The sequence below is a fragment of the Lontra canadensis genome, unplaced genomic scaffold (assembly GCF_010015895.1).
Source record: "Lontra canadensis isolate GAN:19392208 unplaced genomic scaffold, GSC_riverotter_1.0 scaffold89, whole genome shotgun sequence".
Taxonomy (NCBI): Eukaryota; Metazoa; Chordata; class Mammalia; order Carnivora; family Mustelidae; genus Lontra; species Lontra canadensis.
Window position 1 is genome coordinate 6,515,495 of NW_022631083.1, and position 22,342 is coordinate 6,537,836.

At 44.2% G+C, this 22,342-nt stretch overlaps 1 protein-coding gene across 2 annotated transcripts in view; it reads left to right on the top strand.

Annotated features, from left to right (window-relative positions):
- Nucleotides 1-22,342, top strand: part of FAM169B (family with sequence similarity 169 member B) — an 83,559-nt gene that overhangs the window by 33,637 nt on the left and 27,580 nt on the right. For both annotated transcript variants that reach the window (XM_032836040.1, XM_032836041.1), the window contains exons 4-5: nt 12,423-12,508; nt 18,620-18,797. In XM_032836040.1, the coding sequence (XP_032691931.1) occupies nt 12,423-12,508; nt 18,620-18,797 (264 nt within the window). The remainder of the gene's footprint in view (nt 1-12,422; nt 12,509-18,619; nt 18,798-22,342) is intronic.

Consider the following 22,342-nt stretch of genomic DNA (forward strand, 5'->3'; position numbering starts at 1 on the left):
TATTTATTTGACACACACACAGAGAGAGTACAAATGGGGGAGCAGCAGAGGGAGAGGGAGAAGCAGACTCCCCTCTGAGCAGGGAACCCGACATGGGGCTCCATCCCAGGACCTTGGGATCATGACCTGAGCCAAAGGCAGACGCTTAACCAACTGAGCCACCCAGGGGCCCTGGATCGGTGTGTTTGGAGTCTGTGCCTGCCTTTTGGGTAAAGCAAAGATCAACGTCAGCCCAGGACGGGTCCCTCGTCCCATCTTCCACACTGGTAGAGTCCCACTTAAGTGGGTTTGACAGTGAGGGGGAAAAGAGTTCTGGCCAGGGAGGCAGCTTCAGTTTAGAAACCTGCTCTTTCTTGCCACGAAGGCGACCCCCCAGGTTTGGGAGGACCCGAGTTCACTTGAGACAGAGGAGCTCCGTGCCTGAAATGGAGGGCTTTGTTTCCCTTGGGCAGTGACGGATGCAGATTGAAGAACTATGCGCAGTGACAGCATCGTGTTTTGGGAACACATGTTGGCTATTGTTTGGGATTTTCTTCTTGATTCCCTGTTAATTTATAGCACTTACTGTGAGTTGGATTTCAACGTAGGGGAAAACAGCATCCCGCAAACAAAGACATGTCATTCTTACCAAGGGACTAATGGTATTTGCAAAACAGGGAAGGTCCAAGGAAAATATTTCTAGTGCCAGGGATGGAGCCATTGTCTGGGGCTGGGGGTGCATCTGGGGGGTGCGTCTGGGAGGCATCTGACGGTTTTACCAGTGCACTTTGAGCTGTCTGCCCTCTCTCTCTGCCTCCCCTTGCCTCGGTCCAGCTTGGTGATTTTAAGATTCCTTTCCTCGATGCGCTAGCTTTGGCGTGGGCTTCTCTCTGCTCCAACACCTTGCAGCCCAGCTGACGCTCAGGGTCCAGGCACCCCTTCTTGTCCTTCTTCCCTGAGTTAAAATCTAGACTCATGAAAACAAAAATTGCTTAAGGCAAGAAAGGCCCGAGAACCACAGGGAAGCCTGTTGCAAACATACCGCAAACCAGATGTTTCTTCCTCCGTGGCAGAGAGGCGCCCGAGTTCACGGGGCATCTGGGGAAGTGTTTTCCTTTAAGGAAGACATCTGTATGGAAACGGTTGCCCGAGTAATGCGATGTGACAGTTGCTATGTCAACTTGCGTATTTTTCCCCTCCCCTTAAATTATTGACCTGCTCGCTCAATGTTGCATAAAAGTCATGCAATGCCTTGGAATGTGTTTATGTGCTGTCCTCTGCCAGAACTTTTCAGTGTTTCCCCCCCCCCCCCACGTGTATTTTGCTTTTGAGAAGATGGCCTGTCACTTTGGTTTAACTGTGCTCTTTTTTTTTTTTTTTTGGTCCAACTACATATTTCTTCGATTTGTAACGAGGGAGCCCTCAAGGTGGGGTGAGGGATGGGCAGCAGGGGACTTAAAGGCCTTTCGGTTGTGATCAAACACGTATAGATGAGGGACCAGTATGTGAACTTGAAGTTAGTGTGAGGAGGTGAGATATATTTTGTGTCAACCCTTCTGTCTTTGGTTCCCAGGATGGTACAGGGGCAGGGACCTTCTCTGTGGCCCTGCTCGGCTCTGGGCTGTGTATCCAGCTGCCTCCTGGCTGCCCTGACCTCTCTCTAACAGGCATTTCAAACCTGAAAATTCATGTCTCCATCTTTTTGTCTTGCCTTTTTCCTGGTCAAGGCACCTGTGTCTTTCACTCAGGCTCCAGAGCCACCTGCCACCCCAGCCTTCCTCTTTTCTGCCTTAGACCAGTCCGATTCCCAGGGAATGTGTACTCTTCCCTGGCAACCCTGTCAGAGGCCTTAACCCACCGAGCCACCCAGGCGCTCCCCCCCTTTTTTTTAAACTTCAAAAGGGCTACTTCCGGGACGCCCGGGTGGCTCAGTCGTTAAGCGTCTGCCTTCTGCTCAAGTCATGACCCCAGCGTCATAGGATCGAGTCCCGCATCGGGCTCATTGTTCAGCAGGGAGCCTCCTTCCCCCTCTGCCTGCCTGTGCTGTCTCTCTCTTACTGACAAATGAATAAATAAAATCTTAAAACAAAACAAAAAACAAAACAAAAAAACCCCCAAAGGGCTAATTCCTCCGACCAGGGCATAATCCAAGTCTTCTTTTTCAAAAACATCACTCTGATTATGTCTTTCATTGGTCAGACCCTTCCAGAGGCTTCCTATGAAGGTCCTCCCTCAGCCTGGTCCCTGCAGCCCCCAGGTGTGAAGCCCATTCTGGCTCTGGCCCATACTGGCTCTCTCCCCCCGCCCTCCAGAAAGACTGCTGTGGTCCGAAGGTTTGCGTCTCCCCACAAATTCATATGTTGAAATCCAAACCCTGGTGATGGCGTTAGGATGAGGGGTTTTGGGGAGGTGCCCCACCCTCATGAATGGGAATCATGTCCTTACCCAGGAGACCCCAGAGGGCTCCCCTTCCCCTTCCATCATGCAAGAACCCTGCCAGAGTTTAGCAGCCTGGAACCTGGAGGAGGGTGGGTTCCCGCCAGAACCTGCTCATGCTGGCGTCCCGATCTCAGACTTCCAGAAATGTGAGAACTATGTTTCTGCTGTTGATAAACCTATAAATGTCTATGGTATTTTCTCGTGGCAGCTGAAATGGATGAACATATAGCCCTTGGGAGGGGGCGTGACTGCCGCTCATGTCTCGGAGGTCATGGTGTATTCGTGGTCATGGCCTGGTCACCTATCTTACCCCGCCCCTGGTGCCAAGTACAGTGCCTGACACTTGTTAGTGCTAAGTAAATGGCAGACCCTGCCCCCTCCGGAAGTGCAAAATGAAATCCTCAGGCATCCATCCAGGTAAGGTCTTTCCGTGCTGATCTCTCCTTTCTTGTCACTTGTCTTGGCTTGGCTCTTCCTCAGCCTTCATTTCTCTCTTTCCGACTCTGTGAGCTTTCATGGGGTCCTCTTGGCTGTCTGTCCATTCCTTTACCTGGAGCACGGGGGCTCTGGAACCAGCAGACCCCGTTTGCATCTGGTCCTAGTGCTGCTGTTTGTAGGCACATGACCTTGAGCCGGTTTCCTAGCCCCTCTGAGCCTCACCTAGAACACAAGAATCAGCTGTGGCAAGCAGGAACTGAGATTCCCACCCTTGGCATCGTGCCAGACATGTGGTGAGGACCTGCACCTGTGGTTGTGGGACGCATTACTGTTTTAAACCTGCAGCTGGGTCATGTCCCTTTATTTCCTCCACCGGTGGCGGTGGTCTCTAGAGTAGGGTCTTGGAGTCTTCCCTGACTGGCCTCCTCCCTGCGCCTTCCTGTCCTTACCGGGCATGCTGTGTGCCTCATATGTCTGAGGCTCTCTCCCCTACCCCAGCCGGAGCCCCCTTTCCTGTCTCCTTCTTGAGGTCTGCTACAGGCACCTTCCACCAAGGACTCCCGGCCCCTCGGTGGGGATGCCTGCTTCTTCCTCTCTGAGGTCCTGAGCGGATTTTGGTTTCTTTCTGCTTCATGTCCCAGGCACTGCGTCCTCCTCTGAGCTGTCAGTGTCTTAAGCCTGAGTCTGAATTTAATTCCTCGAGTGGGTTTATTATGTCCTTTGCACATCCTAGTGACTCAACATGTGGGTTCAATGGGGAACAAATGCTTCAGAGTTGTGACCTTCGCAGGGTCTGTGTACAACTAGGGTGCCACCTACCGCTGTCCCCTGTGCTGGAGCAGATGAGGAGGGATGACACCCATAACCACAGGGTGCCTCAGTTGTCCTCCCGGACATTGCTAATCCGTCCCAGTGCTCCTTCCTCCTTGCCGACTTGGAATGTGGCCTCAGAATCTTCCTCAGGAAAGCTCCCCTCTGACATGGCCCATCCTTCAAGGAGACAGGTGACAATCAGCTCTCCTTGCCCCGTGCTATGGAAACATCATATCAGCCTCCCAACAACGATTTCTTTGTTTATTGATTCATTATGAAGAGCATGTTTAGATAAAAAAAGGAGTTAGCTCTTTTTTAATTTATTTAATTTCTTTTCAGTGTAACAGAATTCATTGTTTATGGACCACACCCAGTGCTCCATGCAATCCGTGCCCTCCTTAATACCCACCACCTAGCTCCCCCAACCTCCCACCCCCAGCCCCTTCAAAACCCTCAGATTGTTTTTCAGAGTCCATAGTCTCTCATGGTTCATCTCCCCTTCCAATTTTCCTCAACTCCCTTCTCCTCTCCCATCTCCCCATGTCCTCCATGTTATTCCTTATGCTCTACAAATAAGTGAAACCATATGATAATTGACTCTTTCTGCTTGACTTATTTCACTCAGCATAATCTCCTCCAGTCCCGTCCGTGTTGCTACAAAAGTTGGGTATTCATCCTTTCTGATGGAGACATAACACTCCATAGTGTATATGGACCACATCTTCCTTATCCATTCGTCCATTGAAGGGCATCTTGGTTCTTTCCACAGTTTGGCGACCGTGGCCATGGCTGCTATGAACATTGGGGTACAGATGGCCCTTCTTTTCACTACACCCGTATCTTTGGAGTAAATACCCAGTAGTGCAATTGCAGGGTCATAGGGAAGTTCTATTTTTAGTTTCTTAAGGAATCTCCACACTGTTCTCCAAAGTGACTGCACCAGCTTGCATTCCCACCAATAGTGGAAGAGGGTTCCCTTTTCTCCACATCCTCTCCAACACTTGTTGTTTACTGTCCTACTAATTTTGGCCATTCTAACTGGTGTAAGGTGATATCTCAATGTGGTTTTAATTTGAATCTCCCTGATCGCTAGTGATGATGAACATTTTTTCATGTGTGTGATAACCATTTGTATGTCTTCATTGGAGAAGTGTCTGTTCATATCTTCTGCCCACTTTTTGATATGATTATCTGTTTTGTGTGTGTTGAGTTTGAGAAGTTCTTTATAGATCCTGGATATCAGCCTTGTGTCTGTACTGTCATTTGCAAATATCTTCACCCATTCCGTGGGTTGCCTCTTTGTTTTGTTGACTGTTTCCTTTGCTGTGCAGAAGCTTTTGATCTTTTTTTTTTAAAAGATTTTATTTATTTATTTGACAGAGATCACAAGTAGGCAGAGAGATAGGCAGAGAGAGAGGAGGAAACAGGCTCCCTGCTGAGCAGAGAGCCTGATGTAGGGCTCGATCCCAGGACCCTGGGATCATTTCCTGAGCCGAAGGCAGAGGCTTAACCCACTGAGCCACCCAGGCACCCCAAAGCTTTTGATCTTGATGAAGTACCAAAAGTTCACTTTCGCTTTTGTTTCCTTTGCCTTTGGAGACATATCTTGAAAGAAGTGGCTGTGGCTGATATCGAAGAGGTTATTGCCTCTGTTCTCCTCTAGGATTCTGATGGATTCCTGTCTCACATTGAGGTCTTTTATCCATTTCGAGTTTATCTTTGTGTACAGTTTAAGAGAATGGTCAAGTTTCATTCCTCTACATATAGCTGTCCAATTTTCCCAGCACCATTTATTGAAGAGACTGTCTTTTTTCCACTGTATATTTTTTCCTGCTTTGTTGAAGATTATTTGACCATAGAGTTGAGGGTCCATATCTGGGCTCTCTACTCTGTTCCACTGATCTATGTGTCTGTTTTCATGCCAGTACCATGCTGTCTTGGTGATCACAGCTTTGTAGTAAAGCTTGAAATCAGGCAGTTTTGTTTTTCTTTTCCAACATTTCCTTAGCAATTCGGGGTCTCTTCTGATAGGTCTTTTAAGAATTCTTAGTAGGCAAGATGAAAGGTTTAAAAGTTTTGTTGGGAGGTACCCAGTGGGTTTAAGTGTATGTCTTAAGCATGATGGAAGGGGAAGGATGCTGCTGTCAGCTTCACACTCCCTAACAGAAAAAGGAGCTGGCATGAGAAGATGTGGTGGGTAAAAACCTATATCCTCTTGAAGGAGGAGGCAGGACCACAGTAGTCAAGCTGGAGGGGAGAAAGACAGACATTTCTGTGCAAACCAGAACAGAAAGTTTGGAATGGGAGTTCCCAGGAAGAGATGGGAATGTTATGAAGCAAGTTTCCATTGTCTCGCTGACAAAAGCCAACAAATAACAAAAGGCTTTTCATCCTTCTTCCAAACCCCAGAGCAGCACTTGAAGCAAGTGGAGGAAGTTTCTGGAAACCACTGACAAGCTTCAGACACGTTAGGAAAAGCAGTTTGAGGAAGTGAGCTCTTTCACCTAACCTGTATAATGACCAGCTGAGAGGATGTTCTGGTCTCCACTTGACAGGTGGGGGAATTTAGGCTTAGGGAGGGGGTCAAGGTCACATAATCAGTAGTGGAAGAAGCTGGAATTTGAGCCCCATCTGGTTCTGAAGTCTGTAATCTTTTCCCTACACAGGTGGATGGGGCCACATCTAAATGCTTTGTGTCATCTTATTTGCTGGCAGTGAAGTCCATTAGAGATCAGGGAATGCATGATGATTACATTTTTTGAGGTGGTGTTTGTGAAGGGTAAGAGGTCTGTGTCTAGCTTCATTTTTATGTGTGTGGGTATCCAGTTGTTCCAGCACCATAGGTTGGAAAGACTTTCTTTGTTCCATTGTATTGCCTTTGCTCCTTTGTCAAAAGTCAGTTGACAATATTTACTATATAAAACTGACTATATAAAAGTCAGTTTACAATATTTATTTTTTGTTAATATATAATGTATTATTAGCCCCATGGGTACAGGTCTGTGAATCGCCAGGTTTACACTTCACAGCACTCACCATAGCACATACCTTCCCTAATGTCCATAACTCAATCACCCTCTCCCTACCCCCTCCCCGAGGCAACGCTCAGTTTGTTTTGTGAGATTACGAGTCTCTTACGGTTTGTTTCCCTCCTGATCCCATCGTGTTTTCTTTATTCCTTTCCTACCCCCCAAACCCCTAATGTTGCCTCTCAACTTCCTCATATCAGGGAGATCATATGATAATTGTCTTTCCCTGATTGACTTATTTCGCTCAGCATAATACCCTCTAGTTCCATCCACAACGTCGCAAATGGCAAGATTTCATTTCTTTTGATGGCTGCATTGTATTCCATTGTATATATACCACATCTTCTTTATCCATTCATCTGTTGATGGACATCTAGGTTCTTTCCATAGTTTGGCTATTGTGGACATTGCTGCTATAAACATTTGGGTGCACGTGCCCCTTTGGATCACTACATTTGCATCTTTAGGGTAAATGCTCAGTAGTGTGATTGCTGGGTCATATTTTCAACTTTTTGAGGAACCTCCATGCTGTTTTCCAGAGTGGTTGCACCAACTTGCATTCCCACCAACAGTGTAGAAGGGTTCCCCTTTCTCTGCATCCTGGCTGGCATCTGTCATTCCCTGACTTGTTAATTTTAGCCATTCTTGACTGGGTGTGAGGTGGTATCTCATTGTGGTTTTGATTTGTATTTCCCTGATGCCGAGTGATGTGGAGCACTTTTTCATGTGTCTGTTGGTCATCTGGATGTCTTCTTTGCAGAAATGTCTGTTCATGTCCTCTGCCCATTTCTTGATTGGATTATTTGTTCTTTGGGTGATGAGTCTGATAAGTTCTTTATAGATTTTGGATACCAGCCCTTTATCTGATATGTCATTTGCAAATATCTTCTCCCATTCTGTCAGTTTTCTTTTGGTTTTGTTAACTGTTTCCTTTGCTGTGCAAAAGCTTTTGATCTTGATGAAGTCCCAATAGTTCATTTTCGTGGGCTCTTCATTCTGTTCCATTGATCTTTTTGTCTCTTCTTTCACCAAACCACACTGTCTTGATTATTGTAGCTTTATAGTAAGTCTTGAAGTTGGGTAGTGTCATTCTGCCAAATTTGTTCTCTTTCAATCTCATGTTGGCTATCCTGGGTCTTTTGCCTCTCCATATAAACTTTAGGATCAGTGTGTTGATATCCACAAAATAACTTGCTGGGATTTTGATTGGGATGGCATTGAATCCATAGAACCAATTGGAAAGAACTGACATCTTGACAATATTGAGTCATCATATCCATGAACATAGGCTATCTCTTTATTTGTTCTTTGACTTTGTTTTTCAGTGTTTTGTAATTTTTCTTGTAGATCTTGCACACATTTTGTTAGATTTATACCAAAGTATTTCATTTTGGGGGGTGCTAATGTGAATAGTGTTGTGTGTGTTAATTTCAAATTACGCTTGTTCATGACTGGTATATAAGAAAGCAGTTGGCTTTTGTATATTAGCTTTGTACTCTGAAACCTCCTTGTAATCAAAGTTTGCAACCCCATCTTTCCATTGTGTAGGCCTCATTCTAGCTATCCCCGTTGTTGCGATGTCCTGAGTGTGGCCTTGGACTTGTAGGGCTCTGTGCCTCTGCTCACAGGTTACCCTGCTGGTATCACCCTTGTCTGTTGTCTCTGCCTGTTGAAACCTTACCCATCGATCTAGAACCCAAGCTGTCTGAAATCCCTGGGGATGCTTTTCCAATACCCTTCCACAGAATTGCGTGTCCTCTGGGTCCTGGTGACACATTGGTTCCCATCTCGAGTTCATCACCTTTCATGTCCCCAGACTGTACTGGAGCAACCTGAGTGTTGCTTGTTCTCTTCCTCTGCAGCTCGCCACCCCTCAGGGGCAAGGATGGGGACTGACTCATCCGCTGCTGGGGCCCTGGGACAGATAGCACTGTTCACACGTTCAGGGACTCGGCCACGGGTAGCTGGATAGAGTTGATCATACTGAGCTTCAGAGAAGCCAGACCACTGGGACTTAGCCTTAGGCAACCTCACTGTCTTAACTTGTTTGGGAAACATTGGAGTGTCACAGAAGAGACTCCATCACTGACATTTCTCTGTCATCCACATCGCCTGTCACTCAGGGGGGTAGGGAAATTAAATTCATGCGGCGAGGCTGGCTTTTAACTCTTAGTGCCCTGTTGACTGTTGTTACCACTGGACAGCCTTCTGTGAGCATCCAATCTCTGCTCTGGCCCTAGATGGGAGAGAGCCTAGAGGAGACTGATCATTTTTTTTTTTTTCTTTTAAAACCACAGATGCGTGGCTTCTACTTTCTAACTCTTGGAACTAGCTGACTTCAGGGTCTCAGTGGTGCCCTGAGGCTGGTCCTACAGTGCCTGTCAGAGTCCCCAGAATCTGTCCTTTGTCCTCACTGAGCTGGATACAGCCTCTCTCCCAGGACTCTGCCACCGTTCTTTCCTACCATTTCCTCTTGACTGGGTATTATGCTTCTCCAATCAAAAGCTGCTGGTTTCCAGAAGGCTGATTCTGGTTTTTTTTTTTTTTTTTTTTAAGACTTGGTTTGGAGGACAATTTATTTTAGGCCTGTTAAATTTGATTTGACTTCCCCTTTGCTGTTATATATCCTTAACAGCTTCAGATACGTTTTGAAAAAAAAAAAAAAAAACAACAAAAAAAACCCAAAAACCAGTTCAATCTATTTTGTGACAACTTGTGTGACTAATTAATGCTCTGCAGAACACCATGAAACTTGCAAGGCACCGCACAAATGCCAAATCGTAACACGTGTCCTGTTTGAAACTGTCTTAGCAAATTGAACATCTGTATTATAGTAATAGACTTTATTAGTAAATGGACCATCTTTTATTGATTCACCTTGTTAAGCAGGAAAATAATCCTTATGGCTTTATAAACCTTCTGTAAGTTCTAGTAGGTGCCATTTCGAACATGAATTTAATTGAATAAATGAAGGCAGGTGTCAAGCATTTAATTGGCCCTTCTCTCTCAGCCAGCTCAATCAGCTTTGGAACTATTGTTGATGATGTAATTTACCAGTGAGATGAAACTGACATGTCTTTGGGGAAGAGAGGCTGGCTGGGCAGAGTTCACGCTTAATCACTGACTGATGTCGTTGTAACCTGGTCTTCACAGAATTTTCTACTAAAGTTCCTCAAGGAGCAGACAGAAATAGGGAAGAAAGTGGTAGCAAACTTTGCCTCATTGGCCCACAAAATTAGTTGAAAAGTCTTGAGCCTTATATAAGTATTCAAGTAACTCTTGTTTTCTGTTCCATGTTGTTTTCCTACACATCCTCAGCTAAAATGATTTGACTGGGAAGGTGCATCTTTTCATCACGTGGATCAGGCACAGACGAGTGGCTTGAGAAGTTGGTGTAAAAATGGCAATTTTTATAAGAGCGGGTGGAAAAAAGATACCAGAAGAGAAATTGTGGTACATCCAGACAATGGAATATTTTTCAGTGCTAAAAAGATTTTTGAGATCTCTAGCCAGGCAAAGACAGGGAGGAAACTTAATGGTATATTACTAAGTGAAAGAAGACAATCTGAAAAGGGCTACAGACTGTATGATTCCAATTAAATGACATTTTGGAAAAGGCAAAAGTATAGAGACCAAAAAAAAAAAAAAAGTCAGTGGTTCCCAGGGGTGGAGTGGGGGGTGAGAGCAGGGGTTTAATAGATAAAGACCAGAGGACTTTTAGGGCAGTGAAAATTATGATGCATATGATAATCTATCCATAATGATAGATGCATGTCATTACATATTTGCCCAAACCCATAGAATGTAGAACAAGAGTGGACTGCAATGCAGATTATGGGCTTTGACTCTGATGTGTCCGTGTAGGTTCATCTTGTAACAAATGTCCCCACTCTGGGGCAGATGCTGACACTGGGGAACGCGATATGTACGGGCACGTGGGAAGTCTCTGTACCTTCCTTTCAGTGAACCTAAAACTGCTGTAAAAAATGATCTTAATTAAATAAAAACAAACATACAAGAAAACAACCAAAATAACTTTGCTGTTTAAATGGAATCCCTAAGCAAGGAAAGGAAGGCTGCTCAGCTGAGAGGCAAGAGGCAGAGGCTATGACTGGATTTGCCTTTGCAGCGACCACTCGGTAAGGATGGATCAGAGAGGGGAGACTGAGGCAGGGGACCAGGTGAGGTACTATCCCAGTCTTCTGTGGATGGTGGCAGGACCCTGCTGGCATCTGGGGCTGGGGAGGAGGGGACAGAGCTCATCATGAGGCGGCAGGTGGAGCTGGTTGATTTGGTGGCAGCGGTGTGGGTGGGGCTGGGGGAAAGAGGGGAGAGCTGACATTTATCAGCTGTCACCGAGCGCGTTTGGCACACCGGGCTCTGTGGCGGGTGTTTCACACCCCATCTTCATCGGAACTTGTCAGCCATCTTGGGTGATCAGTTTGGGCAACTCTGAGGAGGAGCCTGGGGCTTTGTGAGGTTGTGGTTTTTCCAAGGTCCCCTCTACCATAGCAGGACTGACGCCCAAACATGGAATGGGCAGAATCCAGAAGCTTCAGGGACTGTCTAGACTGGGATGGGGCAGGAGTGGGAGGAGAAGGTATCTCTCTTCCTTCTGCAGGAGAGCCTCCTTATTCAAAGGCACCCCCAACTCCTGCATGGTTCACCCCATTTCCTAACCCCTGACTCATTTCTGGCCTCTGTGAGAGAGCACTGCACTTGGAGTCCATGGCTTGGGGGTGGACCCATCTCAGGCCCCCCTTGCTGGCTGCCTTCAAGCTACTTACTGCTCAGAGTGTCAGTGTCCTCCTCAGAAAAACACAGGTGGCAGTTTCACTGTGAAAAGGAAAAAAAAATCATGGAAAAGAAGACAGTGCCAGGCCTAATGCGGAGAGCGATAAGATTTTGTGCTCACGGGGCGCCTGGGTGGCTCGGTTGGTTAAGAGTCTGCCTTCAGCTCCTCTTATGATTTCAGGGTCGTGGGATCGAGCCCCATGTCAGGCTCCCTGCTCAGCAGGGGAGTCTGCTTCTCTCTCTCCCTCTGCCCCTCCCCCTGCTCATGCTTTCTCTCAATCAAATAAATAAAATCTTAAAAAAAATTAGAAGATTCTGTGCTCAATGCCCTTTGATAATGTTGGATTTGACTGCATGGGGAGTTCTGAGTTGTGGCATGTAACTGGACTTTGAAAAGAAAATGTGATTCTTTTCCATCAATTTTTTAAAAAAGATTTTGTTTATTTATTTGATAGAGAGACAGCGAGGGCAGGAACACAAGTGGGGGGAGGGGGAGAGGGAGAAGCAAGCTTCCCACTGAGCAAGGAGCCTGATGGGGGCTTAATCCCAGGACCCTGGGACCATGACCCAAGCCAAAGACAGACACGCTTAACGACTGAGCCCTGCAGGCATCCCTCTTTTCCATCGAATTTGTCCGTGTTGGTGTGTAGCACTTTTTGCCCATTCTCATCCGGAGACGCACTTGTAGTTTTGGAGGTGGCAGCAGGCCATCTGTGAAGACCTCAGTGAAGTCCTCTTTGGGTGAGAGTGGCCACTCGGTCCTGGTCGGTGCTCTCAGAGAACTAAGCTCTAGAAACATCACCTTCTTTGCCCACATGTACTTGTCCTTTGCACCTTGACAGCGGCTGTGCTCCATTGAACCCACCCCTGCGGTGGCTGTGGCCGGCTGGCTATGCGCTCCTCTTCATTTTCACTTGGTTTTCTCTCTAGTGGTGGCTGTTTACATAAAGGAGTCCTGGTGGCCCACCGAAGACGTCCTACGAACCTCTGATCCTGCCAGAGAAGGTCTCATGAAGGTGAGGTGGTATAGACCAGAACAGATATTGCGAAACAGGTTTTAAAGTCAGTGTGTTGATTATCATGTTAATGATCGAAAGCACTTGGCCTTTGTGGACTCATCTTCCAGGGTTGCAAGAAACAAACTTTCACAGATGGGGTGGGGCGCGGTGGGGGGGAGCAGCGCTGAAACAACAGAAAGGTGTTGTCTCCCAGCCTCTGAGACTATAAGCCTGAAATCAGGGTTCCTTCTGAGGGCCACGAGGGAGACTCTGTTCCAGGCCTCTCTCCTGGCTGCTGGTGTCCTCAGGAGTTCCTTGGCCTGGAGATGGCCTTCTCCCCGTGTCTTCACATCATCTTCCCTCAGTGTGGGTCTCCCTCTGTCCAGATCCCCCCCTTTCTATATGGACACCAGTCATTTTGGATTAGGAACCCCCCATGACCTCATCTTCACTTGATTGTCTGTAGAGACTATTTCTAAATAAGTCAGATCCCCAAGTACTGGATATTAGGTCTTGGAACATCTTTCCAGGGGATGCGATTCAATCTAGAATGCCCTGCCAGTAAGGAAAATAGTAATAAAAGGCTGTATGCTGCAGACATCTGGCTATTGGCAGATCTCTCTTACCTTCCTGAGTGGCCTCTTGTGTCTTCATTTTAAAACTTAAATCCCTGTCGTCTCTCTAGTGTATAGGAAAATTTTTGCTTATTGTGTCCAAATATTATTTTTTTGGTACTCACTCTGAGTCAGACATTGTGTTAGGTACTTGCCTATGTCCTCAGACTCTTTACAGGGATTATCTAATTTTAGAATCCTCAAGGTACTGTTTTGCAGAAGAAATTGAGGCTCAACCACACAGCTAGTGAGTGATTGGGTTGGACACAAACTCCAGTCTCTGTGATGTCAGGCCTGAAGGTCTTGGTTGGGCTGTGGCTTTATGGAGCAGTTGTAAAGCCAAAACCTAGGATGGTAGGGGTGAGGACAGGTGCCCCAGCAGCTCCTCAGTGTCCCTGTGGCATCTGCTCCACTGGAGATCTGATGAGAAAGGCAGTAACTAGTGTAGAATTTAGACTATTTGCCTCATGTCTGCCCATTTTCATTTGATTGGCATATTTACCTTAATTCCATAGGTGCTTCTTGGCAGTCTTAAAATGGTGGATCTGTCTGTAGTGGTCTGGAATTCCACTTGACCTCCCTCATTGGGACCTACAAATAATGAATGACCAGTATTCTTTTGGGTCTGGTTTAGAGAAGGAATTGATAATACAGTTTTTTCCCCCTCGCTTGAATGAATTAAAAAAGAAAAACAAAATTCAGTTTTATTTTCCTTCAAACAACAACTTCATTGAGATACGATTCATGTCCTATAAATTTCACCCTTTCAAAGTGTACAGTTCAGTGATTTTCAGTATTTGCACAGAGTTGTGCCCCAGTCACCGCTCTTGAATTCTAGAATGTTTTCATTGCCCCCAAAAGAAACCCCTTACCCATCAGCAGTCACCCTTCATTTCTCTTTTTCCCCAGCCCCTGGCAAGGAGTCTGCCTCTGTGGATTTGTTTCTCCTGGACATTGAGATCTCTAGAATCATATAATATGTAGCCTTTTGTGTCCAGCTTCTCTCACTGAGTGTAATGTCTTCCACGTTCACCCACACTGTAGTGTGTGTTAGAGCCACATTCCTTCCTATGGCTGGATCATTTCCCACTGCATGGCTCGAGCATGTGTGTTTATCCGTGTATCTGTTGATGGACACGTGTTGTTTCTACCTTTTGGCCATTACGAATAACGGCACCATGAACATTTGTGTACAAGTTTTTGGGAGCACATGTATTTTCAGTTCTCTTGGGTATATACCCAGGAGCGGAGTTGCTGGTCACGTGGTAATTCTCTATATAACTTGTTGAGGAACCACTGAACTATTTTCCACGGCAGGTGTACTACAGATAGTCCCATTGGTAACCTCTGATGGCTTCCATCTCTCCATGTCCATCCTGTCACTTGTTTATTGTCTGTTTTTGTATGCTCTCCATCTGACTGGGTGGGAAGTGGTATCTCACTGCAGTCTTGAGCCGCATTGCTCTGATGGCCAAAGCTGTGACACATTTTTCCATGTACTTATTGGCCATTCACACATCCCCTTTGGGAAAATATCTATTAAAATCCTTGGCCCACTTTTTAATTGGGTTACTTGATGTCTGACCATTGAGTTACAAACATTTTTCATATATTCTGGATGCAAGTCCTTATTGAGCACATTGCCTTTTTTGATTGGCAAATATTGTTTTCCCATCTGTGGGTTGTATTTTGCATGCCTGTTCCCGCTCCCCAGCTTTACTGAGATATATCTGACATAAACATTGTGTGAATTTGAGGCACAGGAGGTGTTGATCTGGTATACTTACATATTGCCAAATGATGGACACTGTGGTGTTGGCTGACACCAGCTTTGTATTACATAAATACCATTTTTTGTGTGTGTGATGAGAACATTTAAGATCTACTGTCTTAGCAACTTTAATATAATACAGTATTATTAGCTATAATTACCCTGCTGTATATTAGATTCCCAGAACTTATTCATCTTTTAATTGGAAGTTTGTACCTTTTGACCGACATCTCTCTTCTCCCACCCACAGCCCCTGGTAACCACCATTCTATTCTCTGTTGCGATGAATTGGGCTTTGTTAAGATTTCACGTGCACGTGAGATCACGCAGGATTTGTCTTTGACTTACTTCACTTTGTATAATGCCCTCTAGTTACATCCATATTGTTGCAAACAGCAGGATATTTTCAGGTCTGGTTTTAATTGACTCGGTAGATACTGTTTTGAAAAGTTTCCCCCTCCCCACCCCGACGCCAGGGGATTTAACTATGGCTTGAGATTCAGCCAATGAGTGTGAGGTACCCAGTGGGGTGGCCTGGCCCATTTGTCTTGCTGTGCTGGACCCTTCCCACAGGTGGGCCAGAGATATTTACTGGTTGGGTGTTTTGAATGCCAGGAGAAGTCTAACGTGCTCTTTAAATAATTCTTTCATATTTTATTTTATTTATTTTATTTTTTTGCAGAACAAGAGTATTCACTTGTTTCATGTTTCAATTCCTCTGTGTTTAGATGAGGGAAACCCCACATTTTCTGAAAAAATGTGGCCTATGTTGTGAACAGAAAGAAACTTGGATGTTACCTGCTCTTAATGAACCGTGTGTAATGATCGATCTACCCCAACCATCCCCCAAGATTTTGGGGTCTTGACTTTTTTTTTCCTTTTAATTATATTTTGTTTCTTAGCCAACTATTCTTCATAAATTACCAAAAAAAATGCTTAATGTTCTTTCTGTTAACATAATTAGTGGTCCTAATTGAGGGATTAGAACTGGATCTCGGCTTTGTGTTTCCAGAAATGTTTCTAAGTCAGAATCACACACATTTCTCCCCCCGCCCCCCATAATGAAATTGGATAAATTCAGTGCATTTTCTTTTCTCCTTTTTCTCCTGCCAGTTTTTGATTGGATATTTCCCTTCTGCCAGATGCAATCTGCTTTTCTCTTCTGGCTTTCCTCTGAACTTTTTGGTTTTATAAGTTGAAAAATATAACCTCCCACATCACCCCACTCAGGTTTTGTGACCAGCTAGTGATTCTTCAAAGTCTGAACTGGATTTGGCTGCTACTGTCTGAGATGCAAAATTGAGGCAGCTTCTCAGAGCTGAGCTGGTGTGGTTTTCACAAATCTTTTCCTCATTTAAGATTTGGCTCCAGATGAAGGTGAACTATTTTACATTGTGGACCAATTAATAGATTTATTGGCACTGAACACTTTGTGCCATTTGTAGGGGGGGGGCAACAAGCTGCCTTATTTTTTGTTATTGGAGCATTTGAAAACAAATCTATTTTTTTTTTAACCCATCCTTCCCCAAAACAAGTGGTTTAAGGATGCTTCAGACAATCATCTCCCTTGATCAGTGGGAGAAACGGAGGCTCAGAAAGTTGGGCATTGCTAAAGATCTCCCAGCAAAGCTAGGCTGAGAAGTCACGGTCACAAATGATGACGATGATGATGATAAAAATGTAAGAATTAAGTATTCAATATAAAACGAAGTGTAGATATTTATATTAAGGTTCCCTTTTCCAAAGCCTTAGTTGTAATGGATAAAGATGCTTGCGGCAACCATGGGTTGGGACCAGCCTGGGACCTGGGAAAGCCCTGGTCTGTTGTTTTGAGCCTGATGCCTCAGACAGAGCCCTTGTCCAGGTGTCCTAAGTCCTCTTTGGAATGAGACAGGGAAATCAATAAATGCGATCACTTACCCTCCTTGGGTTTCTCTTTCCTTACCTATAAATCAGGACCTCCCGCAGGTGGGAGAATTGAATGCTAGCTTGTGGGTGGGAGTCACAGCCCATTCAATGGCATTGCTGATCCCATGGTGCTGCATAGGATGGGGGACAAACACCCCCACACGTAGGCTGTCACGTAGTCTTGTCAGAGTAAAATCTTGTCATGTCACACATGTCTTGCCAGAGTAAAATCTAACTAAACAATGCTGTCCCTTGATCAATAGCTGATTGGGTTCATGTCAAGAATCACATTTAGTGCTGGCTTGTGGTTGTCCAGAGGAGTGCATGTAGAAGGACTCTGTGACCTTATCCAAGCTGAGCCACATAGAGTGGGATTGATTAGTTATGTCTGCTGTGGGTGCAGAAGCTGGAGGCCTCCGTTTTTGCTATGTATTTGCCACCCGGGGGCTCTCCAAATGCAGAATTTTTTTTTTTTTAAAGATTTTATTTATTTATTTGATAGTCAGAGATCACAAGTAGGCAGAGAGACAGGCAGAGAGAGAGGAAGGGAAGCAGGCTCCCCGCTGGGCAGAGAGCCCAATGCGGGGCTTGATCCCAGGACCCTGGGATCATGACCTGAGCTGAAGGCAGAGGCTTTAACCCACTGAGCCATCCAGGTGCCCCCAAATGCAGAAAATCTTAACAGACAGGACCATGATGTCATTTCGACTTTTTTTTTTTTTTAAGATTATTTACTTATTTATTTGACAGATAAAGATCACAAGCAGGCAGAGAGGCAGGCAGAGAGAGACGGAGGAGGAAGCAGGCTCCCTGCTGAGCAGAGAGCCCAATGCGGGGCTCAATCCCGGGACTCTGGGATCATGACTGGAGCCGAAGGCAGAAACTTTAACCCACTGAGCCACCTAGGCGCCCCTCATTTCGACTTGTTAATGCTAAAACTCTGTGTGGGCCTGACCTTGACCACATTCTTTCTTCACCTGCCATGACATTGTGGTGGGCAAGAAGTGGTTTCATTTGATGGCCTTAGAACAAGATGGCCCTTGATTCTTGGTAGTTCTCTGGGATTGGGACTGTAGCATGTGCTCCAAATCTACTGTGTCACAAGCCACCGAAAAATCATGTTTCTGATGTAGCCATTGATCCTCCAGTTCTTTTTTTTTTTTTTTTTTTTAAATTCCCCACAATTCCTTGCCCTCCTTCTGAAGGCCAGAATTCTGGGTCTGTTATTAAAAATGACGGGGGCGCCTGGGTGGCTCAGTGGGTTAAGCCTCTGCCTTTGGCTCAGGTCATGATCCCAGGGTCCTGGGATCGAGCCCCTCATGGGGCTCTCTGGTCAGCAGGGGCCTGTTTCCCCCCCTCTCTGTCTGCCTCTCTGCCTTCTTGTGATCTCTGTCTCTCAAATAAATAAATAAAATCTTAAAAAAAAAAGGTGGATTGGGTTTATTTCTAGACACATTCAGGGGATCCGCTGAAATGTCTTGCCTGAGCCCCCTGGAGGTTACTTCCTGTTTTGTTGACCTGCAAAGGACTTTTTTCTGTCTACTTATATTCATTACACATAGGTAGCCTTGGGGACCAGGGATGCCCCTCTGGAACTGCCCCTCACTCCTGGAGGCCGATGGGTGTGAAAGGTCAGGGTTGTGAAAACCTTGGTGAGAAACTATGAGTCACATTTTGGCTCTTGAGCACAAGGGGAATTGTGTGATGGTGGCACACACACCTGGCCCTGATGTGTGGGTTGATTCCAAGTGCAAAATTTATCGTGTGTGATTTTCCTCTCTCACTTGCTTGTTCTTCCTTTGTTTCTTCTTCTTCTTTTTTTTCCCCCCTTCAAAGGTTCAGTCATTTGGGGAAAGGATTGTGCTTTTCATTCTAAATGTTGTTATTTTTGGAAGACTGGAGAGAAATTTGGATGACCGAGACATGTTTTTTTTACCTCACTCTGTGAAGGAGCAAGCAAAGATTCTGTGGCGGGATGGGTCAGCAGTTGGATTTTACACGACCAAAAGGAAAGGTAAGGGACACACAGCCCTGGGGAGGAGGCAGAGGATGGGGTGGGGAGGCCCCGTAGATGTCTGCCTGCGTCGGAGGACTCCCTCAGCACATGTGTTCCTTGGAGAGAGTCTTCTAGCACAGAAAGTGTCACTAATTCAGCCGTCCTGTAAATAAACCCAAGTAAACCCAAGGTATGGATTTCATTTTCTCGTTTCTCATTGTACTGGCAAATAGGGTGAAAAACGTGTCCTTTTGATTCCCAGGCAGAGCCATGTCCCTCATAAAGGCTTATTTCTGCTAATGGTGTAAAGTGACTCTGCAAAGCACGACACTCTTCATTTCTTTTCTTTAAGGCTACCCATTAGCTGTCAGGAAAAATACCATCGCTAATAGCTGACATGTGGCGCAAAAGCACATGGGATGCCAAGATTTATAGACATTACCTCAGAGGAGGGGGAGGTCGGCCATGATAACGAGGTCGGGGTGAAACACTGGGACTTATTTTTAGGGCCTCTGAGGAGAAGTGAGTGTGATCCTAGGACCATTTTCCCTCGGGGATTGGTCTGTTTCTTTAAAGTCGTTTTCTTTAATGCTTTATTGAATTTTTTAAAGGCTGTCAACATCTGTACGCCAAGCGGACCCAGCCCTGTCCTTCAGTTCTTACGAAGTCCTAAATTTTAGCAAGAATAGTCTCCCAGCGAACCACCATGGACATGCCTTCTCCTGGGTTACGTGTTTTTCTTGGGGCTCAGAAGGCTGATTGCACTGTTGAACGTTGTTCATACTATGTGTTTGTTCCACCTGTCCAGGATGGAACAAATCCACTTCTCTCCCTCCCCACTCCTGGTCAACCCCCCCCCCCGCCGCCCCGTCCCCTGCCATGTGAGATGACCAGTTTCCCATGCAAGTAACTCCATTAGTTAACTACTTGCCAAGGTCAGTCTGGACACTCAAGTAGAGAGGTTGGTTGCGGCCTCCTTCTTTTTCCCGAGGCTGACCCAGAACTCAAAGTGGAAGGAGGACCTTAAAAGATTGTCAAGCTAAGGTAGACCAGACTTGGTGCTTGGATTTCTGTTTCTTCTTCATTTTTGATGAATTCCACGAACGTGGTGGAAAGTTCTCTGAAGCTGCTTATTGGGTTACGTCGTTTCATCCATGAACTGATTTTTTTTTTTAAGGGGCAATTGACTTTTTGTTACTCAACAGTTTATTTCATTTAAGAAGTACCAAACCAGTATAAAATTATTGAAAATATATGCTTCAGGTATATGTTGCCAATGAAATTTTTTTTTTTACTGCCTTTTGCTGGATTAGCTTATTTTTGGAGAGACAGAATAAAAATATTTCTGTTAGAATAATTGCATACATATTGCCACCAGGAAAGTGTGAGAGTTGTAGCCACTCTACATCCTTGCCAGTACTTGGTATTGTGAGTCTTTTTAAGTTTACTTATTCTACAAGGTGGGAAGTAGTATTTAATTTTGGTTTTAATTTGCATTTCCCTAATTGCAAATGATATTGATTATGTTTTCGCGTGCTTTGTTGATGGTCACTTATTTCTTAACACTTAAGTGTTAACACTTAAATATTTTGGCCCATATTTTATTGGGTTTTTGCTTATTGCATTTTCTTCATATGTTATAGGTGTCAGTTCTTTTTTTTTTTTTTTTAAGATTTTATTTATTTATTTGACAGAGATCACAAGTAGGCAGAGAGGCAGGCAGAGACAGAGAGAGGGGAAAAGCAGGCTCCCTGCTGAGCAGAGAGCCCTATGAGATGCAGGGCTTCATCCCAGGATCCTGGGATCATGACCTGAGCCAAAGGCAGAGGCTTTAACCCACTGAGCCACCCAGGCACCCCTAGGTGTCAGTTCTTTATCAGATATATATTTGGAAAACATTTTCATGTTGGCATGACAGTATTTTTCAGAGAGCAAACATTTGAAATTTTGATGGAATCTATTTTATCAGTTTACCAATTTTCATTATTATTTTGTCAGAATATTTTCTAAATTTACTTTGTGATTTTTATGAGTGTTTTAAAGTGAGTTTTAAATTTCCAGGTATTCCAGATGTTTTACTTATTGATTTACCTTTGATTTCTTTTTTTTTTTAAGATTGTATTTATTTATTTGACAGAGAGAGATTACACGTAGGCAGAGAGGCAGGCAGAGAGAGGGGGAAGCAGGTTCCCTGCTGAGCAGAGAGCCTGATGTGGGGCTTGATCCCAGGACCCTAGGATCATGACCTGAGCTGAAGGCAGAGGCTCAACCCAGTGAGCCACCCAGGTGCCCCTTATTTTTTATTTCTAACTTAATTCCTTTGCAGTAAAAGAATGTAGTCTGTTTTACTATTTTAAATATTAATATTTAAATTGTTAAATATTCTAAACATTAATTTTATTATTATAAGGTTAATTAATATTTATAATATAAATAATTATTTCATATATAAATAGATATTATAATTTATAATATCAATTTAAATTTATATTTATATAAATATAATTAATATAAATATAAGTTTAACAGTTTAAAATATTTTGAATTTTTTAATATTTTAAGAATTATTGAGAATTGTTGATGGCCCATTATATGGTCTGTATTGATAGACATTCCCTGTAGACTTGAAGGAATGTGTATATTCTGCAGGTATTGTGTTTAGTGTTCTGGAAATATCATTTGGGATAAGGTAATTAATAATGTTGTTTAGATTTTCTACATTCTTACTGATTATTTTTGTCTAGTTCTATCAATTTCTGAGAGTTTGTGAAAGTCTATGATTGTGCATTCATCTCTCATTTTAGTTTTGTTAGTTTTTACTTTATGTGTTTTGAAGCTTTGTTATCAGTCACATCTATATTTATGATTGTTATACCTACCTGATATATTGGTCATTTTATCATTATGAAGTCCCCAGTTGTCTTCAGTAATATTTCTTATTATGAGGTCTGTTTTGTTTGATATTAATATATATAGACCCATCATCTTTCTTATGCTTATGATTTGTATGGAATACATTCTTGTATTGTAGCTTGTAGCCTTTTACTTTTAGTCTGTTCATTTCTTTATTATCTGAAGCATATATTTTGTTGACAGCATACAACTGGGTATGGGATCCTATTTATTTATTTATTTATTTACTTTTGGATTTTATTTATTTATTTGTCAGAGAGAGAAAGAGAAAGAGTGTGCACACAAGCAGGGGAAGTGCAGGGAGTGAGAGAATCAGGCTCCCCACTGAACAAGGAGCCCGATGCAGGACTCAATCCCAGGAATCTGGGACCTGAGCCGAAGACAGACACTTAACTGACTGAACCATACAAGCATCCCTGGGTCTTGGATTTTAAACCTAGTCTTAAAGATGTCTGTCTTTTGAATGGAGTGTTAGTCCACTTACATTTAATTATTGATATGATTACATTGAGGTCTTCTCATTTGCAATTTGTTTTGTGTCTTCTGTTTTTTTTTGTTCCTCTGTCCCTCCTTCATATCTTCTTTTATTTGAATCAGATATTTTTTAGTATTTCATTTTAATTTCTCTATTGGCTTTCTAGTTCTATATT